Consider the following 27,095-nt stretch of genomic DNA (forward strand, 5'->3'; position numbering starts at 1 on the left):
TTTTTTTTATGTTTCAGAGAAATCAATTTGAAAAGCTCAGTGACCTTTTTGATGTTAGCTACTGATTGTTATCCAGTGAACCCGAAATTCTGATATGGAATAGAAATAATCATGTCAAAGTATAGGCACATACCGTACTTGTTATTAGCAAAATATTCAGTATACATTCATTTGAGGACTGGAGTAAACATTCTTTTAATCTATCCATGTTGGGTGCTGTACCAGGTGAATATGTGATATATTCATTTGTAATACAGGTAGTCCTCGACTTACAACCACAATTAAGCCCAACATTTCTGTTACTGTGAGACAGGGCAGCTGGGAAAAGGCAACTCTGGGCGGCTAATACAGGTACTTCTCAATTTACAACAGTTTGTTTCGTGACCTAAGTTACAATAGCACTGAAAAAAGAGAGCATCCCCACTCTCAGGTGATCAAAATTTAGATGCTTGGCAACTGACTCATATTTATGACAGTGGCAGTATCTTGGGATCATGTGATCTTTTTTTGTCACCTTCTGACCAACAAAGTCAATGGAGAAGCCAGATTTACTTAACAACTGTGTTACTAACTTAACAACTGCAGTGATTCACTTAACAACTGTGACAAGCAAGGTTGTAAAATGGAGCAAACCTCACCTAACAAAAGTCTCACTTGGCAACAGAGCTCAATTGTGGTTGCAAATTGAAGACTACCTGTATTTAAACAACAAACATTCTTTATAGGGAGTCCTCACCTTACGACCATAATTGAGCCCAAAATTTCTGTCGTTAAGAGAGACATTTGTAAAGTGAGTTTTATGACCTTTCTTGCCATAGTTGTTAAGTGAATCACTGCAGTTGATAAGTTTGTAATCCAGTTGAACCCATTGCCAAGAACAGGGGTGTCCAAACTTGGGAACTTTAAGACTTGTGGACTTCAACTCCCAGAATCCCCCAGTCAGCTGGCTGGGGAATTCTGGGAGTTGAAGTCCACAAGTCTTAAAGTTCCCAAGTTTGGACACCCCTGGCCAAGAATCTCAATTTTGATCACATGTTCCTAGGGATGCTACTAAGGTCATAACAGTGAAAAATGGTCATAATGGTCACTTTTTAACGTGCCATTTAAATTTTGAACAGTCACTAAATGAACCGTTGTAAGTTGAGGACTACCTGTATACTTTTTAAAACTATTTTTTAAATATCTTTTGGGGCTGTATTACCCAGGTTTGAGATGCCTGCTTTAAATTGTATGCTCAAATTTGCTTTCCTTTGTAATGTTGCTTTGAAGAACCATTTGATTGCCCCAGGCATTGATGAACTATGATTCTCAGCAGCCTCAACTAGCATGGCCAGCGGTAAAGGAAGCTAGAACTTAGTAACATCTTGGTGCCGCTTTGCCTCAATATATTAGAAGTGGAAGTGATCTAAAATAGCTGTATCCTTTTTGTTTTTTAGGGAAAGTCAGAAGCCTGAGTTCATCCTTGTGGTCACTGACTCACTTGACAGCTTTGCATCTCAGTGACAATTCCTTATCCCGTATTCCTTCAGATATTGCCAAGCTTCATAACCTGATTTATTTGGATCTGTCATCTAATAAGATTCGCAGTTTACCAGCTGAGCTCGGAAACATGGTGTCACTCAGGTAACACGATTGTTTAGACCGTTGGGAACTCATTTCAGGTTCTGTGTCCTTTGGCATTGTGATTTGGCAGAAAGCTTCCAGTTCAGTAGTTGTGAAAATATACACTGAATCAAAGCTAAAGCATTTTTGTTTTGTTTTGTTTTTTTGAGATTTCAGTTTCCCTGTGCTTATTAATCCGTGTTAAACTTAATGGATCCGACTTCTTATTAGTTGCAGACTGAAACCTGCTATGTTATTTAATTAATAAGGCAAGTAGTATTAGAAACAGTAACATTTGAGAGGCAGGAGGTAATAAGAGATAAATATTCTGCACATTGGCCTCTTCTCCCACTCTCTATCCACCCCTTTTGGGCACTTTGGGTTATGCATTGCTTCAATGTTTTCTTGTGAAAACCTCTTCAAATTATTTGTACTTTCCCAGTTAGTTATCTTTATTGTGCACATGTCCACAAATATAGTCCTATCCACATAATATCTTAGTTTTGTTTTTTTCCTGTTTTATCTTTGGAGCTGTGTCATAGGTTGCACTATGAGCAGTGCAGTAGTAAATAGAAACTTGATTTCAGTGAGTTCTATAATAAAACACTGGATGCAACATGTTCCATCAATACTGAGCATATATATTTTAAATCACTTACAATTTTATTGTTGCTTGGAATGAATTTATTTGGAATACTTGGGATAAAAATCAAATGAATTTTTGAATTCATTTTGAATTTGAAAAATGAGCCTAGTCTTTCCCCTTTTCAAACAATACTAAATAACCCTGTGATCCATTGGGCTAATCCTTTGAGAGAAAGGTAGGGCAGTGTGATCAGAATAACATTAAATTTTTGGTTGACCCATTTTTTTTTAATCCCAGTCCTGGACGATCCCATGATCATCTCAAAAGAGTATGGAGTATGGAGTCTGGAAAAAATAATCAAGCAACGAATTTGCGAACACCTAGAAGCAAACAAAGTAATAGCCAAAAGTCAACATGGATTTGTCAAAAACAGATCATGCCAGACTAATCTTATTGCATTCTTTGATAATGTGACAAAATTAGTGGACCAGAAGAATGCCGTTGATATAGTTTACTTGGACTTCAGTAAGGCTTTTGATAAGGTAGACCATAACCTACTACTAGATAAAGTAGAAGAATGTGGGTTAGACAGCATCACCACCAGATGGATTCGTAACTGGCTGACCAACCGCACTCAACGTGTAGTCCTCAATGGAACTGCATCTACATGGAGGGAAGTATGCAGTGGAGTACCCCAAGGCTCTGTTTTAGGCCCAGTACTCTTCAACATCTTCATCAATGATTTGGATGAGGGAATAAATGGGGAACTCATCAAATTTGCAGATGACACCAAGCTGGCAGGAATAGCCAACACTCCAGAAGACAGGCTTAAAATACAGAAGGATCTTGACAAACTTGAACATTGGGCACTATCTAATAAAATGAAATTCAATGGTGAAAAAAGTAAAGTTCTACATTTAGGCAACAAAAACGAAATGCACAGGTACAGTATAGGTGGTACCTTGCTCACCAGTAGTAACTGTGAAAGGGATCTTGGAGTCCTAGTGGACAACCATTTAAATATGAGCCAGCAGTGTGCAGCAGCTGCCAAAAAAGCCAACACAGTTCTAGGCTGCATCAACAGAGGGATAGAATCAAGATCACGTGAAGTGTTAATACCACTTTATAATGCCTTGGTAAGGCCACACTTGGAATACTGCATTCAGTTCTGGTCGCCACGATGTAGAAAAGATGTGGAGACTAGAAAGAGTGCAGAGAAGAGCAACAAAGATGATTAGGGGACTGGAGACTAAAACATATGAAGAACGGTTGCAGGGACTGGGTATGTTTAGCTTAAGAGAAAGAAGGACTAGGGGAGACATGATAGCAGTGTTCCAATATCTCAGGGGTTGCACAAAGAAGAGGGAGTCAAACTATTCTCCAAGGCACCTGAGGGTAGAACAAGAAGCAATGGGTGGAAACTAATCAAGGAGAGAAGCAACTTAGAACTGAGGAGAAATTTCCTGACAGTTAGAACAATTAATCAGTGGAACAGCTTGCCTCCAGAAGTTGTGAATGCCCCAACACTGGAAGTCTTTAAGAAGATGTTGGATAGCCATCTGTCTGAAATGGTATAGGGTTTCCTGCCTAGGCAGGGGGTTGGACTAGAAGACCTCCAAGGTCCCTTCCAACTCTACTATTGTATTGTATTGTATATATCATAAATACAAAAACACTCACATTGAAAACAATCTTTAATAATAAGTCCTAAAGTTCTTACCAAAACAGGTAAACAGAATGGCCAGAGATGGGCAAAACTGTGGAAATGAGAGTGATGCCCAACTTCCTGCCTGCTTCCCCATTGACTTTGCGTGTGAGAAGCTGACAGGGAGCATTGGAAATCACAATCACATGACCACAGAAACCCTGCAATGGTCACAGTTTTACAAATAAAATTGATCTGAACATTGCAGACATTTGAATTCCACAGGAGAAATGGATCTTAGATTTTTAGAGCATTCTTTAACTTAAAGGATTTTAGGTACCTTGATTCAAAAATTGTTGTGATATTCCTGCACCTTTTCGGCTAACTTGAGGTTACAAACAGATAAATGAAATGAAGCTTTTAGTAGTATATAAATGGATCCAAATGATGCTGTTCCTTCAAGAAGAGCAATGGATGAAAGTCTGGACTTAAAAAATATTCTGGTTTTGTGTAAAGATCTAATTTACTGTTTTTGAAGTAAGAAATATTTATGAATTTTATATAGTTTTGAATAAGTATTTTTCAGTTATAATATGTGTTCATTGGATTAGCACTAGGAGATCTGGGTTCAAAGTCCCACTCAGTCATGAAATCCTCTGAGTGACCTTAAGCCACTCATTGTCTTTTGGCTACCATTTAAAAACTATTTGCTTATTAGCTCCTTAAATCATTTTGATTAGTAATGCTGGCTTAGGAATTATTGCTTCATTGTTTTACTTTCTTAATAGTCCTAATAGGATTATGTTTAGAACACTAGTGGGTTTGTTTTAATTCATTGTGTTTAATATGATTTTATTAATCATTATATTCTGTAGTGTCCAATATTCCTAATCCTCATGGTTCAAGCTTCTTGTATTTTTGATGTGTGCTTTATGATGTGTGATGTATTTTTGATATTGTTTCTATTTTTCACTGAAAGGTTTAGTTTAATTAAATATGTTATCTTATTACTTTTTTTCTTTATGTGACTTAACATCAGGGAACTCCATTTAAATAACAACCTGTTACGAGTTTTACCATTTGAGCTGGGAAAACTGTTCCAGTTACAGACCTTGGGTTTAAAAGGTATGCATTTTCCCTTTTGTACTTTTTCTCCATTTTTCATTTTGTTTTACTTTTAGCAGCTGTCACTTTCTGTCTGATATTAAATAAACAAGACTAGATTTAAGCAGCTTTAAATTATATTCAAAAATATCTTTGTACTGCACTCTATTTCTGTTTTTAAATTCCCCCCTTTTAAGGCACTAAACCAGTCTTGTTTTTTTTGTTACGCCTGAACAAAAGTAGTGTGTGAATTTCTTCTTCTCCCCTGCCCCCAGCTGAATCCAATCTGGTTTACTGATAATTTTATGAAGTGAGAATCTCAGGTTTTCAGTAATTACTTGACTTCTGGTATTTTGAACTGAATTTCCCAGATACTAGCTGTAATAATAAAACACTTAAATCTGTGTTCTTGAGCTTTCATTCTTCCTTTTGTCTAAACATTTCTGCAGGAAACCCACTTACACAGGACATTCTGAATCTTTATCAGGAACCAGATGGAACAAGAAGGCTACTGAATTATTTGCTTGATAATCTGGCAGGTACTGCAAAAAGAAGTAAGTAGTGCTTTCCAAATACATATATGTGTATTCTTTATCACAAAAACTCTTTTATTATTGAGATATTTTTCTTTTCCTCATTAGTTTCAACAGAACAGCCTCCTCCCAGATCTTGGATTATGCTGCAGGAACCAGATAGGACAAGACCAACAGGTAATGGTGAAGCAATCTTTTTAATAGATTTGCTTGACCAATTTCTTCAACCATGTTCTTCCATTTTAGAGATGCATATCATATGGTAGCTTGAGGCTAATCATGAAACAAAACTTCAATTTAAGTCTGAAATACAGGAAGAGTAATTTAGTAGTATAAACCTTATATTTTTTTCTAGAGAAAAGTTTCTTTAGTTCTTAAATTAAAGTGGTCTTGGGTTGGCTGTTACAAAGAAGATTTTGCAAAATTTTGCAATTTATTCTAAAGACAATTGCGTGCGGTACAAATTTAAACCCCAAACGGGGTTGGTGTATGTTTATATGTGTTTTACTTAGATTAAAAAAAGATATATTCTCTTCTGATTAAAAAATTGGTGATGTTTAAAAATAACAATTTCACAAAAGCCATGATATAAAGTAGTTAATTTACAAGATTTGGTCAACAGTTAAACCAAAACATAGAATATGAATTATATTCCATAATTTAGTATTTATTTGTTTGTTTGTTAAATTTATCTCCTGCCTATCTCACCGTGGAACTACTCTGGGCTGCTTACAACAATAAAAACAGAGAAATAAAAACAAGTGTAAACAACAGTAGCAAAATAATAAAACAAGGTAAATACAGTAATGTGAGATTTAAAGATAGGTGGAAGAAGCAGCAATGTAGGTTGAGGTGAGGTTTGTTTGATATGCAGGGATATTTGCTTTTTAAATATAAATTGTAGCATAATTTAGACAAAATATTTAATATTATATTTATTAGAATAAATATTTATTTATTCAAATGGTCTGAGTGAAACTGTTTTCTCCCCAGCTCTGTTTTCTGTCATGTGTTACAATGTTCTGTGTGATAAATATGCTACTCGGCAGCTATATGGATATTGCCCATCATGGGCACTGAACTGGGAATACAGGAAAAAAGCTATAATGCAGGAAATTTTGAGTTGTAATGCTGACATCATAAGTCTTCAGGTAAGTGTATTTCCTTTTGTAATATGATGATCACCCTTTAAAACTGTTAATACATAAGTTATAATGCACTTTTGTCATCTGTAGTATCCCTCACTGCCTTTATCACTAAAATGAGCCCTTAGCTTCTGCTTGTGAACTATTTGAAGGTAATCACAGACAAATGAATAGAGCAATAGTAAACAAGTACAATGAAGCTTAAATATTTTCTACCCCACCCCATAGTGAGAGGCACTGAAAGTCATTTCCTGATTTATCATTCATCTGTTGTGATTCAGTTGCTTTCCCATCTGTTTTAAGGATGGGCTACATGGTCACAGATGATGTGCCAAACTAACAGATGTATTGAAAAAAATAAAGTTGCAGAGCTTCTCTGCTAGGGATTACATGGGCCTTGAAGCAGAAAACAGGAATTAGGGTCAACCCCGCTGGCTAGCGCACACTTCACCAAGCCACGGAAATGCTAATTTGTTTTTTGTGTTAAATGTAGCTTGTCATCTCATGAGTTTATGTTATGTTATGGCTTGTCATCTCATGAGTTTAAAGTGTCCATCAATAGATATAAATTGGATGCTTTCTAAATAGCAATTAAATGGGAAAAAATAGTCCAGATTTCCAACTCTGCCTTTTGGAGTTTCATTTCTCTTCTGTTCTTCAAATGTGTAGCTTTTCATGGTGACCTAGGTTTTTTTTCTCTGTTATGGACATATTTTTGCATAGGTAATCTAGTATTTTTGATCTTACCTTTTATGTGATGCATTTACCACTACAATTCTTGCATAAATAATAGCTCTCCTTCTTTATCTCCTAGTTCAGTGATGGTGAACCTTTTCGGCATTGAATGCCCAAACAGAACGCATGTGCATGTGCGTACATGCATATGCATGCATGCGCCAGCCAGCTGGTCTTCGGGTTTCTGGCACTCACTTGCCTGCCGGCCAGCTCATGTTTGCAGAGCACTGGAAACCTGCAGGCCAGCTGGCTGGCGCACACATGCCTGTTTTTTGGGCGTTTTTGGTCAATAAGGGGCTGTTTTCAAGCTGTTTTTTGGGCCGTTTTCCAGGCCACTTTCTGGCATTCAGACACCTATGAAGACCAGTGGACCAGAAACCAGAAGAGCAGCCGGCGATGGCGTGTGTGCAAACAGAGAGAGGGCTCTGTGTGCCACCTCTGGCAGGCGTGCCATAGGTTCACCATCATAGTCCTAGTTTATTGAGGAAACTACGTATTATAGGTCCCAAGTTTCTTAAGAGCTATTCTTTATTGATCTGGATTTTTCTGATCTTGGAAAATGCTCAAAATATTTTTTTTCTCCATAAACATAGAAGCTTTTATACCTGCATATTTTGTATATTCAAGTACTAGCAGTGATCACATAAAAGATTATTGCAGTTGCTAATGTGCTAAATTGAAAAGAATTGCTTAGAATTGAGCTCCTCAATTTGAGGGTCTAGCTGCCATTCAACTTGATCTTTTGTAAGTTCAGTGGACTCTAAACTAAATTCTTGATTGGCTGAAGTAACGAAATAATTGTTTTGTAATGATAGCTTAATTAGGGCCTACCATGAGATATTACAAATCCTATGTATTCATTGCTTTTGTATTTTGTATTGTTCTTCCTTCTCCGATGTATTTATCTTCTAATTTTATTTTTCACTCAAATAGTTATTCTATTGCTAACTGACACCCTTACATTTTTGAAGCTTTAGACTATTCAGTCAGTTACTATTAGTTTAGTTTAATTTGATATGCACCGTGTGCTTTAGATAGATAATTTGCTTATTTCATGCTCAGTACAAAAGAGTCCCATATTAAAGCAGATTGAATTGGAACCTCCTCTTCACAGCAGAGAGTGTCATCTTTGTATTGTTAAATAAACCCATGAGACATACAGCCAGCATGCAGAGAACAAAGGGAGCTAATCGCTCATTGACAGTCTTTCTATCAGCACCTAGTTTTAGCAGTTAACAAACATTTAGTTCTTTAACAGAGCAGGCCTACTGTTCCTCTGGAAAGACCATAAGAAGCCTGGTAACCCAGTACAGAAACATTGTGTGTTCACTATGAAGCTTTGTTTTGTTATTATAAAAAATACTTTGAAATTATTGCACTGCAACTTAGCACTGCACTTAATAATTCTCTTACTGTGGTGCGTTGAAAGAGAGATTGTATGGTACCATAAAATAAGCTGTTCTTTTGTCAGCAAGAAATAATGGAAAACTCACAACCAAACAAAAACACAGTCACACATATACAGGGCTCAAGTCAAGAAAGTTACACTGAGCAGAAGCCTAGCAACACAAAAAGATAAGAAAAGCTCAATGAAAACCGCAAAACAACATTGTCTCTGTTATGACATTTTTAAATATTTTGGAATCCCAATACAATAGGAAGGCAAAAGAGCATGCACAGGTTACTCAAATGTACCAAAGGTTAACAAACCAACATGGTGTACAGTACTAGTAGTATTTGCATTTACACAACCTCAATATCACTAGCAATATGCAAACACATATTTGAGTTATCTCAAGACACAGCAATGGTTAGGTTTATTCCGTTAGTCTACATCAGGAGTGTCAAACTGAAGGCCTGTGGGGTGCGTAGATCTGGCCTGCGAAACTGCCCTGGAAGCAGTGAAGGACTGGCCCGCCGTGCCTCTCCCAGTGAAAATGGGCTCCCAAGCTCCGTTTTCACCGGCAGAAGGTTGCAGGAGGCCATCGCAGCCGAAAACGGAGCTTGGGAGCCTATTTTCACTGGCAGAGTGCTCGGGCCACCACAGGCACTGACATACTGCCCCCCCCCCCCCAGTCAAACAAAACCCTGATGCGGCCGTCAATGAAATCAAGTTTGACACCCTTAGTCTATATGTAATTTCAGTTATCTATCACTCTTAGGGCTCATGTTTGGTTTAAACTAAAAGCATCCAGAGGGGACTGGGGGAAGGGATGATGCACTGATATAAAATGAGCTCTCACCTTTTGTATATAAGTTGCATGAAAGGATTAGCACAGACTGTGTGACAGCTTTTATCATTTTGATGAAAGTTCTGGATCCTGTGGATGCCTCTGGTTTAAACTATATTGTCATATCTTAATTTTGGGACAGTTATATATCATTTTCTTATAGAATTTATATGAAATTTAAATATTTCTACATTCTTAGTCTCTCAAGTTATTGAAATAGTGCCAAAACATCAAAAAATACCACGTAATTTGCTGAAGAATTTGTCTAAAATTAGGAAATAAAGTGTAATGGTCGAGTCCTGTATAACTTTATTTTCCTCACAGGGGCTGTCACTAGAGATGGGCAAAATCATTCAATTTCAAACTTCGTGTAACATAACACAATGGTTTCAAGCGCTAGTTTAGAGAGTTTTGACTGTTCAGAGCAGTATAATTGGGCTATAGTTTTGTGTTGTAATTGGGTTCTTTTCTCCATCCATTTTCCAGTCTAGCCAGTCATGTCCTAGCTATTAATGCTTTAAACTCAGGGTGGGGGTGGGGATACAATTAAACACATGATCAGACAGAAGAAACCTCGTCAAAGCTTCACGCCTGGCAGCTTACCAAGTTCCTGCCATTAAACAACAAACAGTGACTTTGCTATGTGGAAATTAGAGTTCATGTAGGAGAGAGAGAGAGAGAGCTCTGATTTATTTTGCAGATAAGTATTGCAAAGATATATGTGTGTCTATACTTTATACAGAAATGTTCATATTAGTAGACTTGACGTATGGACAGTGTTTTGGTTTGTGGAATCTTGATGTACATGGGTGTGGTGTGCGTACTTTGATATCTTGTAAAGTTAATGATATGTGTTCAATTATTTCTGCAGCCAGCAATTGGGACAACAAAGTTGCTTATGTTATGCTTGCATGTGGTATAAGGCTATGGAAGGAAAGGGAAGAGGAAGGAACAGTAACTGCTAAAATCAGATAAAGGGATTATTCTTTTTAAAAAATAACCCAAATCACTGCGGATTAATTAATTGAAAGACATTTTAAAAAGTTGAGCACTTTCAGTACTCTATTAACTGAAGAGGTTTATTTAAAGAACTTGAAAAGGCAACTGTCAGGTTTGATAGTACATTCTAATTTAATCTAATTTTTCAGTTAGATAAGAGCAATATTTCCATTGTTTCCCATGGGAATTTATGCTATTAATAATATTGAATAGGCCCAGTTTTCTGCAGTTTTAATAGTAGGTAGCATTCAGCACACAAATCTCTTCAGTCTACTCTGGAACCATGAGGGAACAGAAACAAGCCCCAGAGTTTCATTATTTCATATAGTCAGAATACTTAAAAATAGAAGACTCATGCTGCTAAGCATTTTATTCCAATTTTGCAGTAACTTGTGTCTATATCTGAAGTTGGGCATACTTTGGGCCTGTTACTGGTGTACTGTCCAACATTTGGTCTAAGAATGTTTAGGCTATCAGTCTTTTCCAGACCATATGCAGATGAAATTACAGCAATGTCTTGACCAGAAGTGGGTTTCACATCATTTTACCCACCGGTTCTCCACACCAAAACTGAGTGTGCGCACACACGTTTTGTGAGTGCGCACACACGCTTTGTGAGTGTGCATGACTTCTGTGCATGCACTTTGCTCACGCATGTGGTTTGCACACATGCACTGTTTAGAAAACGTGGCTAAATAGCTACGGCATAGAGCCGGGGCGGATGGGCAGACCCATACACAGGTTGCCACTACTGGTTCGCCCAAACTGGCTGAATACCATCGCTGGTCTTGGCATTATTATCTTTTGAACTATGGACCACAAGAAAGTGTATACAACATTTTGCGGCGTGAGCTATGAAACCTGTGGGATGAATCCATACCTCTTAGGTACTTTAGGCAACCAGGAGGGAGATAAGTGGGAATGCATTCAGGATATTATTAATGCCTCTTTGATAGAGGAAGTAAGTGAAAGAGGCGTTGGGTTGCCTATTCTTAAGATGACTCTCAACCAGTCATATTGCTCAACTTCTTTTAGGGGAAGATTTTGATGGTACTTCAATTGCAAATTGTTCTAGGTAAAGTGGACTGACTGGATCACTTAGAATCAAGATTCAGACTTGGACATGAGATTAAGACTGTTCTGGCTGGTGAACCTGTGCAGACTTCAATGAAGAGAGCACACCTGCCTAACTCCTATTAGGTAGAACTTTTAATGTTAGGAATTAGTCTGAGTCTTCAGATTCAGAAGCTGAAGAGCTCAACCACTGACCCTAAGGCTACATTGCCTACAGGGATTAGTTGAAGAGATTACTAAGAAGTCTCAATGCACCTGAGTCAGCTGATCCAGAGCCTGAGTTAGGCAAACTCCTAAACCCAGCAGTGCATCCCAAATTGCGAAGAGAAGGCCAAATGAAGTCACACCACACTGAAAGAAAGAAGCATGGCTCAGCAAATTAATCAAGATGATAGTAAGGGCTATGGAAAGGAAACTTGACAATTACCAAATCAACCTGCATGCATGTGATCATATATCAAGACTTCTTTGGATTGTCTGGATGAATTTAAAAGCCTGATCGTTCTAGGACCACTTCTGAATTGGTCTCCCTCCACCCCCACCCCTCTGGACTACTGTTAGTTGTTATGTTTTCATTCCCTAAGCAGAAAGTCTGCTGATTGCAATGTGTTTATGCCACTACAGTTAAGGATTTATGACTACAATAAAGACCTTGAGTTTGTATCAAAGCTGGCTATATGTGTGCAGTTGGCAGCACAAGATAGATGGAAAGTAACTCCTTTAATTGCAGTCATTGACAATTGAAAACACAGCATTTCATCTGCTCATACAAACTGTGTACAATGTAGAATGTAACAGCACCATTTCAAAAATGCCCTGCCTTAGTGCCTGAAAATACTTTAGCCTTTTTATCCCAGTGCAATTTGTATATGGGTTTTTGCATTGAAAACCTCCCATACACCATTTTCAAGCCAATTTTGTTTTTACTATCTAGTTCAGTAACAAAATGGGTTACACCTCCATAGTTTCATTGTTTAATTATAGTGAGATTATCAAGTTGAAATGGACACTGGGCTGTAACAGGGAAGCTGCTCAGTCATTATGACTGTGGCATCCTCTCACAAGAATTGAAGTGGAATGAGATAGCTGAGATGAACCAGTTGCAGAAAAGATTGACAGACAGGATCCTGATTGAGTTGGCCCGAGTAAAGTGCCCGATCTCTCTGCAAGATCTGATTTACTTATACCTGTGTATTGATGGGTGCTTCTAACAATATAGAGGACTAGCTGAATACCCATAGTCTGCTATGAAACTATGTGATTGGGCTTGATAAATTAACCCTAACCCTTACATCTTGAAAATTAGTGAGTATTTACCATCAACCTCTCCTCTCCCCTTCTCTCCCTTAGGCTTGCCACACAGAATCCTCCCCTATCCTATCCCCTTCTCTCTCTCAGCCTGGCCCCACAGAAGCTTCTTTTTCTCTCCTATCCCATTCTCTCCCTCAGGTTTGCCACAAAGAAGCCCCACCTATATTTATCACCTTCTGTCCCTCAGGTTTGACCCACAGAAGCCCTACTTACCTTATCACCTTCTCTCCCTCAGGCTCCTCTCCAAACTCCCAGCCAGCAGGCCGGGTGAGTCATACACTGGCCATGCCCATGTCCAGGTTTTCAGGTTGGGAGGGGGGAGTAGAATGTCTAACTCAGGGGTCCTCAAACTTTTTCAACAGGGGGAGCCAATTCACGGTTTCTCAGACTGTTGGGGGCCAGGAATGGCTGAGTGGGCGTGGCTAGGTCATGTGACTAAGTGGGCACAGACAATTTAACAGTCCACTGAACAATGCACACAAATTAAACTTGAGTTTGTTTTGCTCCTGGAGGTGTTTTATTTGCTTTTGTTTGCATGTTGCTCTTTTGGTTGCCTTTTCTTTTTACTAGATCGTTTTTTCAGTTGTTCAGGAGTCTAGTGGTCCACTTTGGAAACTCAGTTTTGCAGCAATTCTTCTTAGTCCTAAGGAGCTTGAGAAATCTCTCTCTCTTTCTCTCTCTCCCCCTACCCCCCTCCCTCCATCCCCCTTCTTTCTGTCTGTCTCTCTCCCTCTCCCTCTATATTGTGGAGGTGAGGGACGTGAAGAACAGGCCGTTTTCACCAGATTTTTGGCCTCCTGGGGCATCTGTGCGCCCTGTTTTTCACCCCCCCCCCCCACACACACACCTCCAGAAAGTGTCTGCAGGCCAAAATTATTGGTCTTAGCTTTCAGTTCCAGACCACGGGGCTCGGAAGGTAAGTCCTGCCCTTGACCGAAGGGTGGGCAGGGCAGTCTCTTGTTCCTGCGTGGGCCTGATTAATGGCTTTTCGGAACTCTCAACTTCTTCATCCTACCATCTCTGAAAAAGTGCACCATCCAGATGGTAAACCCCAGGCAGAAAGGTTTCCACGAACTAAATGAATCCTCCTCCACCCAGACTATATTCCAACATCCTAGCCCTGCTGAACCATTTGCAATGGAAACTAATAATTCTGATGTTATTTCAACTAGAAGAGAATAGCACTATATCATCTGGGACGAGAAACTCTTAGCTATGTTGGTAGCCTTTGAAACTTGGAGGCATTTACTGGAAAAAACTCAAAACCCTGTTGAAGTTGGAATGGATCATTGTAAACTGGAATACTTACAAGCAACTCAGAAGTGCTACTAGCTGTTGTCAGAGACCAACCAAGGAAATGCGCATAGCTTTTATTTCTACTACCTAGACCCTGGAAAAGTGTATCTGTTCTTCATTATTGACTTATCAAACCCAAAGATGTTGAACAAAAGTGTTGATACTTTTTCTAAAATGGTACACTTTAATACCTTCTCCATACTTGCCAACCTATTAACTCAATTGTTCCTGAACCACATCCCCTATATTTATGCATTGCATAAACATTTTATTTTGGAGCGTGAAATCCCATTCACATGAGAACTAATTTGGCGTAATGGTTAAAGGCACTGGACTAGACATCCAGGAGATTCTGTGCTTCAGCCCTGCCTCAGGCATGATCTGGGTAACTTTTGGTCACTTTTTCAGTGCTAGAAGGCTGGAAAGACTTGCTTGTTCTATGCCAAGTTTTTCATACCAGTGCTTAAAGTCAAGCTTTATTATGGAACAGAAGCCAAAATTCAGTATATGGTAAAAAGGCTGCAGCCGTGCATAAACTACTTTGCTATTAACAATATAAAATTCTATGGGCTACAAATGTAAATGTAGCGTACATCCACAGGAATAATACCTTATTTTGCAAACTGGCTAAATTACTTTTTTATCATTTGCCTACTTTAAATCATAAGAGCCAGCCTTCGAATCTACACAACTGGTGCTTAAAAATCAGACAAGGAAATGTGCAAACATTTTGCTGACTGACACAACTTTGTCCTGCTCTTTCAGCTGGTTTGGTTATCATCAGATACTATAAGTAATTGGTCTGGATCTGAAGGAACAGGTCTATGACTTGAGGGGCTTCCTAAACTCACAACCTATGCTTGAGTAAAAATAAAGACACCATGGCCTTGGGAGTCTATGCCCAGCTTTGACTGGCACTTCTGTTGTGGTAGCTTCTGAGTTATGGCCTTAAACTGAGTCTTCTGCCCCCATAATGCTGTATTTAGACTATTGCAATGGGTCTGTGTTTGAAGATAATTCAGAAACTGCAGTTGGCTGAAAACATAGCTGCTGGCGAAATCTAGCAATTTAGGACTATAACATCTGATGCTTTCATAACTTCAGTGGTTAGTAGACTTCCAGTTCCAATGCATACTTCAGTCTTCAGCCTATAATCGTGATGGTGAACATATGGCACACAGAAACATCTCTCCGGGCACGCCAGCCGTCACCTGTTGCTCTTCTGGGTTCCGGCACACACATGCGCACCAGCCAGCTGGTCTTTGAGCATATGGGAGTGCCGGAAACCGGAAAAGCAGCTCCCTGGCATGCATGTGTGCACCTGGAACCAGAAGATCAAGTGACCGGCGCACATGGGCACACCAGGACGGGAATCTCAGCTTCCCAGCGCATTCATGTATGGTGGGGAACTGCTCTTCTGGTTTCTGGTGCTCTTGTGTGCATGTACACGTGCTGCTTTTGGCACTTGGTGCCAAAAAGGTTTGCCAACACTGGCCTATAAAATCCTTTCTTATGTATTTTCACAGCCATCTATTATAGCAATAATCAAACCATTCCATCTATTCATCCCAGGAATACATGCTTACAGTCTACAAGAATTAAAGAGAGGTGATGTAGGAGATGACCAGGTTGAGCCTGAAGGAGAGGTCAAACATGTCACCAATCTTGAGTCCCTTCATGCCCACAAGTGATCTAAGTCCAGTCCACCTTGAAATCCATTAACTCTTATCTACCGCTAGTTTGCTTTGACTGTTAGTAGTTCAGGTTCTTGTAGAGAGCATTAGCATATAATAAACCATTTTAACTGCCTGGATTCCTAATTTCCTGCACTTGACAAGCAGTCCTTTCTGATCATGGCAGTTCCAAGGTTATGGACTTACTTTCACAAAGCCATTCATGTTGGTATTGGACTGTCTTTTCTGAGAAGGGTATGTTTTAATATTTTGCTGGTTTTCAGTCAACAGTTTTCAGTTAATGTGATTTTTGTTTTGTTTTGTGGGTCTCGGGTGTTTTTGAATATTATATTTTCATTATTACTTTGTAAACTACCTGTAGTCTTTTGGAATTGTGTGATATTCAAATCTTTGTAATAATCACAAATGAATATATTGTATTCAACTAATTATTTGCTTTCTTATATTTTAGGAGGTTGAAACTGAGCAGTACTACAGTTTTTTCCTAGCAGAATTGAAAGAACGTGGGTACAATGGATTCTTTAGTCCAAAATCCAGAGCTAGAACAATGTCTGAACAAGAGAGAAAGCATGTTGATGGTTGTGCAATATTTTTTAAGACAGAAAAGTAAGCAAACGCTTTTTCCCTGGATCACATGCATTAACTTGCATAACAAAATCAGTTTTCCCCCTTGCAACAAAAACTATTTCTTTAGCTTTAGCTTTAGTTACTCTACTAAAAAAAAGGGTCTTTTTATAAGATTTAGGAATCTTGTAATACCTTAGCTGTTAACAGCAAAACTGTTCATTAATGAGGTATGAAGAAAGGGGGCTTTGGATTTTAAAGTACAGATGTGAAATGCATTTCAAACTGAGTTACCTCAAATCTGAAACACTCATGCTGGGTGCAAAATGGCCCACATAAGGTTGTGAAATACCTGCTTCAGGTATGAGATGGGCAGTTTCAAGTGTTTGGGGAATGTTACAAACGAGAACGGAATTAATTTGAACTCAAAAAACTTCAGAGCTATACAAAACAACCTGTTTTCCATTCAAGATGGAGCACGTCATATTTTAATGAGGTGTTTGGCAATTGAAACTGTTGGAGTCAAGTATTTTGCACACCAGTTTCTTCAGCAATTTTTTCATAACAGCAAGGAGATTTGATTGCTATTGAAGAATCAGTATTGATTCCCCCCTCCTTGATGTTTAGAATTGTTGAAAGCATTTTTTTTGTTTTCTTTGTAGTTTTTGTTTGACATGAATGTGTATTTGTTGCTGAAAGAATATGAATGTTCATCTTATATATCCTATGTTGAAGTTACATCATAAGAGTGCTGGTGTAGCATTGAAACTTTGACGGAGCTATGAATTGAGGCATCTTTGTTTGCCACTTTAAATTATTTATAAATTTATTTGTAAAATTAATAAAGGTGGGATACAAACAAATAAATAAATATAAAAACTCTCCACCGTAAGATTGCCAGGCAATCTTAAGCAATTGTCTTCTCTTTCACTTATTTCACTCTCTCCAGGCACAATATGAGACATGATGCTTAAACAGTTTTTAACTTACTGTCAATTTTAATAAAAATCCAGTGTGGTATACAGGTAGTCCTTGACTTACGGCCACAATTGAGCCCCAAATTTCTGTTTCTAAGTGAAACATTTGTTAAGTGAATTTGGCCCCATTTTATGAGCTTACTTGCCACATTTAATCACTGCAGTTGTTAAGTTAGAGAAATGATTGAGTGAATCTGGCTTCCCCCTTTGCTTGTCAGAAGGGCTTAAAAGACTGTGGGACATCTGCAATCATCATAAATATATGCCAGTTGCCAAGCAGCTCAATTTTGATCATGTAACCATGGGGAAGCAGCAACGGTCATAGGTGTGAAAAATGGTCATAAGTCACTTTTTCAGTGCCATTATAACTTTGAATGGTCACTAAGCGAACTGTTGTAAGTCGAGGACTACCTGTACCGGTTAAAGTATACCAAATCAAGATCTGGAAGATCCAGTGAAGTCCATCCTTAGCTCTGGAATGGTGGCTTTGGGCCAGTCACATTGTCTCATTCCATTCTATTGGAAGGTTGTGATTATTGTTGTTGGAAAAATTATGTAGGAAATGTTGTGTTTGCTACTTTGAGGTCAAAAGGCAGCCTATAAATCTAATAAATAAGCTGTATGAAATACTCTTTATATTTAAATGCTATCTGTTTTGTCAAAATGCAACAGATTAAAAAAAAACACGTTTAGTGTAATAGCTACGTCAATACATTTCCAAATCACTAATTTATATCTTATCTTGGTTATGAAGCTATCAATATACTGAATCTTAAGTTAATTAATACATTGAGTTCATCCTGCTGCATTATATAGTACTGAAACACTAGCATTGACTTAAGAATTTTTTTGAAGGATTCACTAAAATAATTCTGTAGCATTTTAAAATTCACTTGGTTCTCAAATGAATAATTCAAGATAACGTTTGCAAAATGAAATGCTTCTATTTTTAAAGAAGACTATATATACACCAGCTATTACAATTAATTATAACAATTATAAACATAGCATTTTTTTAGTTTGGACTAGACTACAATTTAGTTTGGTCTTCTTTTGGTAGGAATAAGTAAAGTAGCGTCTTCTTCAACTCCTGATGATTTCACGTATATATCCAAGTTGTTTTCTTGGCAATAGTATGGAACTGGTTTGCCAGTATACTACTTGTTTTTGTTTTTTACTTTATTAACTTTATTAAAATTGAGCACAACTCCAGACTTCCTTGTAGAGAGGCTATTTATTGGCATAAAACGCCTTAAAAAAATTATATAGATTGAAAATGAATGCTAGCAGCCAAATGCTGACATCTCAGTGCATATGTTGGTAACCTGGTCATTTGTTTCATTCTGCCAATGAATCACTCTTTTTTGCCTACTCAGAAATTCAGCCTGAGTTACCTTATATATGGCGTAAGCGATCACTTCATTGCTCTATATATTAAATACATCTAACTTCATTGACTTCATTGCATCGTCTGTATTAAATAGATACTGCATTTCACTATATCTTATATATATATATATATATATATATATATATATATATATATATATATATATATATATATATATATATATATATAATGGGAAATGACGTCTTTGTTTCTGCTGTATTCTTTTAAGGTTCACCTTGGTTCAAAAACATACTGTTGAATTTAACCAATTGGCTATGGCAAACTCCGAAGGATCTGAAGCAATGCTGAACAGAGTCATGACGAAAGACAACATTGGGGTTGCTGTGCTATTAGAACTGCGAAAGGAGTTAATTGAAATGTCATGTAAGTTTGTTGTTAATCTAGTAGTAGATTGGACTGACTCATTTCTCTCTCTCTCTCTCTCTCACACACACACACACACACAGACACAGACACCTATTTTGGGAGGGAAAAATCATTCAGAAGGGCTGTAAAAAAACAAAAAGATGAATGACTAATCAGTGGTGCTTTGAAGATTTCTGTGTTGTGAGTGATTTCAGAATGAAAATTTATTTTATAATACTTTTCTAGTTCTAGTCCTTACAGGTAGTCCCCATTTGACAACCAAAATTGTGAGCAGCAAATCAGTCATTCAGCAACACAGTTTTTAAGTGGAACTGCAATTTTGCTTACAATCTTTTGCTCCCTCCTCTTTCTAGATCTGTAAATGTCTAGAAACCTATTGTTTTTCATCATGGTTGTAATTGTGAACAGTCACTAAACAAGGCAGTCACTAAATGAGGACTTCCTTTACTGCTATTTACAGTTGTAAATAGCTATTTACAGTTGGCTAGTTGTAAGTGGAAAACAACCCCTGTTCTTCACATATCAGAATTTCCTAGCTTTCACTGTTACTAAAGGAGCAAACCTTCAACTCTTGTACCAAAGGAGAATACTTTATCTGACCCAGCTACAATTGACAATCTTACCTAGTAAACAAGAGATGGCTCTACATCTAATTTTTGCAGTACAAAAGACTCTTTGATGTCAGAAAATTGAAAGTAAACATGTAACATGAATATTCCTGTGAGTTGTTAGAGCTTGCTTTTCATGTCATCATTTTTTCATATTTCTGTGTATGTTTTGTTAAGGTCTAATGAAAATTAGATCATATGTTAAATGCTAAAAATGGATATATATTCAGTATTTCATGTAACTATGTAAGGACGCCACTTTTGAATTACTTTATAGAAAATGCTGATCCCTTGTACTGTTAGAGGAGAACAGATTCCTTTGGTAGTGCTACAACACATTCTTTAGTTATTCACACAAAGGGGCAACTTGAATAAAAATGGCTGTAGAACAGTTTATTAAGCATTTAGTCCTGCCTCTAAGTAACATGGCACTTTCTTTTTTATTTGTGAAGGTATCTCTTCTGCAAGGGAGACCATTGTCTATTCATGGGAGTCGCTGTGTGACTTAGAGATCTGATATTCTCATATTTCTGTTCATGTAGAGAGCCTCTATGAAGAGAAAATGTAGAAGTTACATTAGAAGATAGAGAGTTCAAGCAACAATGAGGGTCAGGTTAAAGATATGCTGCAGTCCCTTTCTATTACTACTGTCCCTTAGAGGGTGTATAATTACTGGTTAGTCCGAAGTTCTTTTATTTTTTTCCCATTTACAAAATTATCAGATGTTGCCTCTGATTTTCTGAGCAGACAGTGCAAAGACTAAAGGATCATCTTGGCTGCATAGTTACAGATAGCAGCAGCAGTTGTTTTAAAGCAACACAATTTGTGTGCAGACTATCACCATGTGGCTTTTTGTTCTTGATTAGTAATGTAATGATGCCAACAAAAATGACACTGAGCTCATTTTTTTCTTTTTAAATGGTAAAATGGCTAGCTAGGCTAATGAATCCTGGTTGATTCCCATTGACAATCTCAATTTAGTTGCCCAGAAGTAGGCTAGAGTGAATTAACCATTAAGATTCATAGAGTGCAGTTCCGTTCTTGCCACATTGTATATGGTTTTTGTTTTTTGTTTTGTTTTTAGCTGGCAAACCACACTCTGTAATGGATAAACAGCTGATTCTGGTAGCAAATGCACACATGCACTGGGACCCAGAATATTCTGATGTGAAGTTGGTTCAGACAATGATGTTCCTTTCTGAAGTAAAGAACATAATTGACAAAGCCACACGGAATCTCAGGCCTAGTGCTTCGGGAGAACATGTAACAATTCCACTTGTACTGTGTGCAGATTTGAATTCCTTGCCAGATTCTGGTAAGCAGATACATATTCTAATTAATTACTAGAACAATGATATTACTGATGATATTAACAATGATATTACTGATTATTTTTTTGTACAGTCTAAAAGAGTTTGCAGGGATAACGGAGACCTGGTTGGGCCACGAGGGTGGTTTACCCCTCGTGGAAATGTGCCCACCGGGTTTCCGTGCATTCCATCAGCCTCGGGCCCTGGGTAAGGGTGGTGGGGTGGCGGTAGTTATACGGGAATGTCTAGAGCCGAGGGAGTTCACTGTACCTCAGATACCCGGATGTGAGTCCCTTGGTGTGAAATGGGGCCCAGGGAGGCAGTGGGGCTTGCTGATTGTATACTTGGCTCCTCGCTATGCGTCAGCAGCCCTGCCCGAGCTCCTCGAGCTGATCTCAGAGACGGCAGTTGAGATCCCCAAACTTCTGGTTATGGGGGATTTCAACTTGCCGTCGACGGGGGAAGCATCCGAGGTAGCTCGGGAGTTCATGGCTTCCATGACAGCCATGGACCTGACCCAATTAATTCAGGGCCCCACACACGAAGGTGGCCACATTCTGGACCTTGTTTTCGTATCTGAACAGTGGGCGAGTGATCTGGGAAGAGGGGATGTAACCATTACTCCCCTGTCATGGTCAGATCACTCATGTCTCCGGCTGGACTTCCCCTGGCGCTAACCCCCACCGCGAGGAGGCGGAACCAAACTGTCCAAGTTGGTACCGCCCCAGGCGCCTGATGGAACCGGATAGGTTCCAGACGGAGCTTGGGCCATTCCCTGTAGCCCTGACTCGCTCTCGCTCCGAGAACCTAGTGGCCGCCTGGAATAGGGCGGCCGCTGGGGCCCTGGACCGAGTTGCGCCTTTGCGGCCTCTCCTGTGGCGACGACCCACCCGGGCTCCTTGGTTTACCGAGGACCTGAGGGTGATGAAGCGCCATAGGAGACGCCTAGAGGGCAGGTGGAGGTCCTCACGCTCCGAATCTGACCGAACACAGGTAAGAGCCTATTCACGGACTTACCTTGTGGCATTAAGAGTGGCCAAACGCAGACATTGTGCCACTCTTATTGCATCCGCCGATAACCGCCCTGCCGCCCTGTTTCGGGTGACCCGCTCTCTCTTATCACAGAGGACGCGGGAAGCCCCTTTACAGGGCAGAGCATAGGAGTTTGGGGAATATCTGCAGGACAAAATCGCTCAGATCCGGAGCGGATGGGCCCCCTTCAGTGGACCAGAGGAGCCGCCAACAGTGAGTCTTGTGAGACCATTCTGGGAGGAGCTTGATTCTGTTGCTCCCGAGGATTTGGATAGGTTGCGTGGACGGCTGCGACCGACCACATGTTTAATGGACCCGTGTCCCTCCTGGTTGGTACTGGCATCCTGGGAAGTGACACGAGGCTGGCTACTGGGCTTGGTGAACGCCTCTTTGAGCGAGGTGTCCTTACCTGCCGCCTTGAAAGAGGCGGTGGTGAGGCCCTTACTCAAGAGGCCTTCCCTTGACCCGACGGAGCTAGCTAATTATCGTCCAGTCTCCAACCTTCCCTTTTTGGCGAAGGTTGTAGAGAATGTGGTGGCACAGCAGTTTCCACGACACCTTGAGGAGTCCGAATATCTAGACCCACGCCAGTCCGGCTTCCGGCCCGGACACAGCACGGAGATGGCCTTGGTCGCGTTGGTCGATGATCTCTGGAGGGCCAGAGATAGAGGTTGTTCCTCTATCCTGGTCCTATTAGATCTCTCGGCGGCTTTTGATACCATCAACCATGGTATCCTATTGCGCCGGCTGGGGGGGATGGGAGTTGGAGGCACCGTTCTGCGGTGATTCGGCTCCTACCTCTCTGACCGGACGCAATGTGTGTTGGCAGGGGGGCAGAGGTCGACCCTAAGGCCACTCACTTGTGGGGTGCCTCAGGGGTCGGTCCTCTCGCCCCTTCTGTTCAATGCATATGTGAAGCCGCTGGGGGAGATCATCCGTGGTTTTGGGGTGGAGTATCATCTGTACGCTGATGATACGCAGCTGTACATTTCCACCCCAGACCACCCCAACGAGGCTGTCGAGGTGATGACCCGGTGTTTGGAAGCCATCGGGGTCTGGATGGGGGACAACAGACTCAAGCTCAACCCCTCCAAGACTGAGTGGCTGTGGCTACCGGCACCCCGGTTCAGTCAGTTGATTCCATCACTGACCATAGGGGGCGAGCAATTGCCCCCTGTGGAACGGGCGCGCAATTTGGGCGTCCTCCTAGATGCCCGGCTGTCAATGGATGACCATGTGGCAGCCGTGGCAAGGGGGGCGTTCCACCAGGTTCGCCCCCTACTGGACCGGGATGCCCTACGCACGGTCACTCATGCACTGGTGACGTCTCGGCTGGACTACTGCAATGCTCTCTACATGGGGCTTCCCTTGGGACGCGCTCGAAGACTGCAGCTAGTCCAGAACGCAGCCGCGCGGGCTATTATGGGGAGTACTAGGTACTCCCACGTGAGCTGCACTGGCTGCCTGTGGTATTTCGGGTGCGTTTCAAGGTGTTAATTACTATCTTTAAAGCGGTCCATGGCTCAGGACCTAGGTACTTGCGGGATCGCATCCTACCACACACTTCCCTGCGACCGATTCGCTCTCACAGGGAAGGACTCCTCCGGGTGCCGTCCACTAAGCAATGTCAACGGGCGGCGCCTAGGAGTAGAGCCTTCTCTGTGATGGGCCCAACCCTCTGGAATGACCTCCCCCCCCCGATATCAGAACCACCACCGACTTCCGCTCCTTTCGACAAAAACTGAAGACTCACCTGTTCCGTTTAGCCGGCCTGGCCCATTTATAGTCTTATTCTACCTCCTGGCAGATATTTTAATTGGGTATTTTTAGGGTTATTTAAATATTGTTTTTAACTACTTTGCTTCAGATATGTACAGTTTCTTATTGCCTCCTCTTTTGTGTTTTGTGTTTGTACTTTCTATCTATTGATGTGTTTTTATCTGACTGTACACCGCCCCGAGTCCCTTTGGGGAGAGGGGGCGGTATAAAAGTCTAAATAAAAGTAAAGTAAAGTAAAGTATTTACTGAAATATCTCTGAAAGTGTAGGATGGATTCCTTGCTGTTAATTAGGACTTCAGAAACGTCAAGCTGTTATGATCTTCTTGCACACACTGTTGTGCAGGAATGATCAGTTCTGAATTCATGTTCAATTAGTGCTTCTAAAGAATAAAAAAAGGCAGAGAGTCGGGTACCAAATTAAAATGTAAGAGGTGCCCTAACAGTCGTAATAATAGTTGTACTATACATGGTTCAAAATTATGAGTAGCAAAGGTCCAAAGCACTCTGAATTCTCTGCTTGACCATCACTTGTTCAGGTTCTCACTTAAGAGGGTATTTAATTGAGGATGGGTGTGCAAAGCTTTTTATGGATTTAGCATTTTGTATTAGAATTTTGTTCCACTTTTCCTCGACGGATATTCAAGGGGACATACATAACCATTTCTCCTTCAGTTTTCCCCACAGTAATAATATTGTCAGTTAATTTGGTGAGCTCAGACGACTCTCCCAAAGTGACCTAATGAGCTTCCATGGCCAAAAGTGACCTGAATCTAGGTTTTTCTAGTCCTAGTCCAGCACCTTAACTCATACATCTAATAAATTTAGTTTCAATTCAATCTCACTGCACCCACTGGAAATTTTTCTAATCTCCCATATGTAGCATGGAAAGCATTACAGTATTGGTAAAGTGGAAGAATTTCAAAAACTGAAATTTGATATAAATACTTAAGTACAGGTAGTACTTGATTTACGGCTACAATTGAGCCCAGCATTCCCATTACTAAGCAAGACAGTTGTTAAGTGAGTTTTGCCCCATTTTACAACCTTTTTTTGGCACAGCTGTTAAGTGAATCACTTAACAGTTAAGTTAGTAACATGGTAACTTAACAACTGTCAGTCTGGCTTCTCTTTTGACTTTGATCTCAGAAAATTGCAAAAGGTGATCACATGACCCTAGTTCACTACAATTGTCACAAATAAGCCAGTTGCCAGTCATCTGAATTTTGATTATGTGTCCATGGGGATGCTACATTTTTATAAGTATAAAAATGATTATAAATCACTTTTTCAATGCCTTTATAACTGCAAACCATCACTAAATGAATGGTTCTAAGTCAAGGACTACTAGTGATGGAGTTAGACTCGTTTTATTAACCTTTGGCTCACAAACACATAGAACATCACTGTGTCTTTAATTTAGTTGATTTGGTCCAAATCATACACTTCATGCTTATTGTTGTATCAAAAACAAAAAATACAATAAGCTGGTAAACATTTCCAGCTTCTTAGTCAATAAAAGCAGTATAAAAGTAAACGCATGGTAATACTTTCCTTTGGCCATGGTGAAGCAACAGTACTGAAATGAACAAATTTGCTTTTTTATTAATAGTTATTTTGTTAATTTGCATTGTAATAGGTGTGGTTGAATATTTGAGTACTGATGGCGTAGAAACAAATCATAAAGATTTCAAGGAACTGAGATATAATGAAAGTCTCACTAACTTCAGTTATAATGGGAAAAATGGAACTACCAATGGAAGGATTACTCATGGTTTCAAGTTGAAGAGTGCCTATGAGAATGGTTTAATGCCTTACACAAATTACACATTTGATTTCAAGGTAAGATTGATTTTGCACAGAGATTATGACTCCTTAAAACAAATTCCCATTGCACTAACGTTGCTTTAAGGCTTATGTAGGTTAGTGTGGAAAACCCAATCCAGAAACATGAAATGTGAAATAAATTATGGTAGGAATTAGGGCTCTACAGGCTGAGAATGTGCAGGACTTTGGAAACTGAAAAGAAAGAGAGAAATAATTTCCTGTTGTAATTATCTAGAAGTGTCCCGTAAGATTCTGTTATTTCATATGTATATGAAGTTTCTGGAAATGATCATCACAGGATTAGAACTAGTTGTTGGTAACATGCTTATTTTTATTGTTCTGTAAATTCAGGACATCTCAGAAAATCTTGAGCATTTCCAGGTTGTTTGGGAGAACAAATTGAAACTAAACCAGGACAAGATGTATGTGTTACTGAATGTGGGAGATGGACTTAGAATTTTGAAGAAACACTTATGAGTGGAGTGGGATGGCATTTTATTCTTAAGGATCAGGGATGGCATGAGGTTATTCTATTTGATTCATCATTGATGAAGGAACAATCATATAACATCAGTGACCATGGATCTTTTATCATTTTCATCTGATAAATCAGATCTGTCCCTGCCTGGTGAGAGAGACCTAGCTTTGGTGACTCATCTCCTATTGACCTCAAAGAAGCACTTACTGCTTATCTTGCCAGAGATGCATTTGACACTAGCAATTACTTCTGCTTTCTGTAGATATTACAGATGGCCTCAGGAGATGATGCAAGCTCCTTTCTTATTACAGCTTAGAAGGGGCTCAGAAAATACCTGAGTTTTTATTTGCTTTTAAAAATAGGGTATAATGTTAAAAGGGGTGGGGGGTGGGGAACCCACAAGTAAGGAAATGACCAAAACATGCTATGCTACTTGTAAAACCTTTTATTTCTTCAATTTATATAGCTCTCACTTTTATGTGACTCTAGGCAGGTTGAAATAAAATAAATAAAATGCATAAAATATTCAATTTAAAAATATATAAATTCATAGCAGCTAGCATAATCTAACCAATCATTCACACAGCCAAGTGATAGGTTGTAATACATGCCCAGGGCACCAGGCTAGGCTCCAAAGCCAAGATTTCAAGGCTTTATAAAAAGCCAAGAGGGCCAGAGCCAATCTAATATGCGGGAATGATGTTCCAAAAGATTGATGCCACAGCAAAAAAGGCTCTCTTGGGTTCTTCTAGTCAATATTCCTTAGCTGAAGGTACCTAGGGCGGGGGTC

At 39.6% G+C, this 27,095-nt stretch overlaps 1 protein-coding gene across 6 annotated transcripts in view; it reads left to right on the forward strand.

Annotated features, from left to right (window-relative positions):
* CNOT6 (CCR4-NOT transcription complex subunit 6) overlaps positions 1–27,095 on the forward strand; it is a 58,999-nt gene that overhangs the window by 25,767 nt on the left and 6,137 nt on the right. For all 6 annotated transcript variants that reach the window (XM_081941910.1, XM_081941914.1, XM_081941912.1 and 3 more), the window contains 9 exons: positions 1,437–1,623; positions 4,873–4,958; positions 5,387–5,491; positions 5,579–5,647; positions 6,464–6,621; positions 16,407–16,561; positions 19,116–19,270; positions 20,966–21,196; positions 25,640–25,842. In XM_081941910.1, the coding sequence (XP_081798036.1) occupies positions 1,437–1,623; positions 4,873–4,958; positions 5,387–5,491; positions 5,579–5,647; positions 6,464–6,621; positions 16,407–16,561; positions 19,116–19,270; positions 20,966–21,196; positions 25,640–25,842 (1,349 nt within the window). The remainder of the gene's footprint in view (positions 1–1,436; positions 1,624–4,872; positions 4,959–5,386; positions 5,492–5,578; positions 5,648–6,463; positions 6,622–16,406; positions 16,562–19,115; positions 19,271–20,965; positions 21,197–25,639; positions 25,843–27,095) is intronic.

The sequence above is a fragment of the Natrix helvetica genome (genome assembly GCF_964273705.1).
Source record: "Natrix helvetica genome assembly, chromosome: 1".
Taxonomy (NCBI): Eukaryota; Metazoa; Chordata; class Lepidosauria; order Squamata; family Natricidae; genus Natrix; species Natrix helvetica.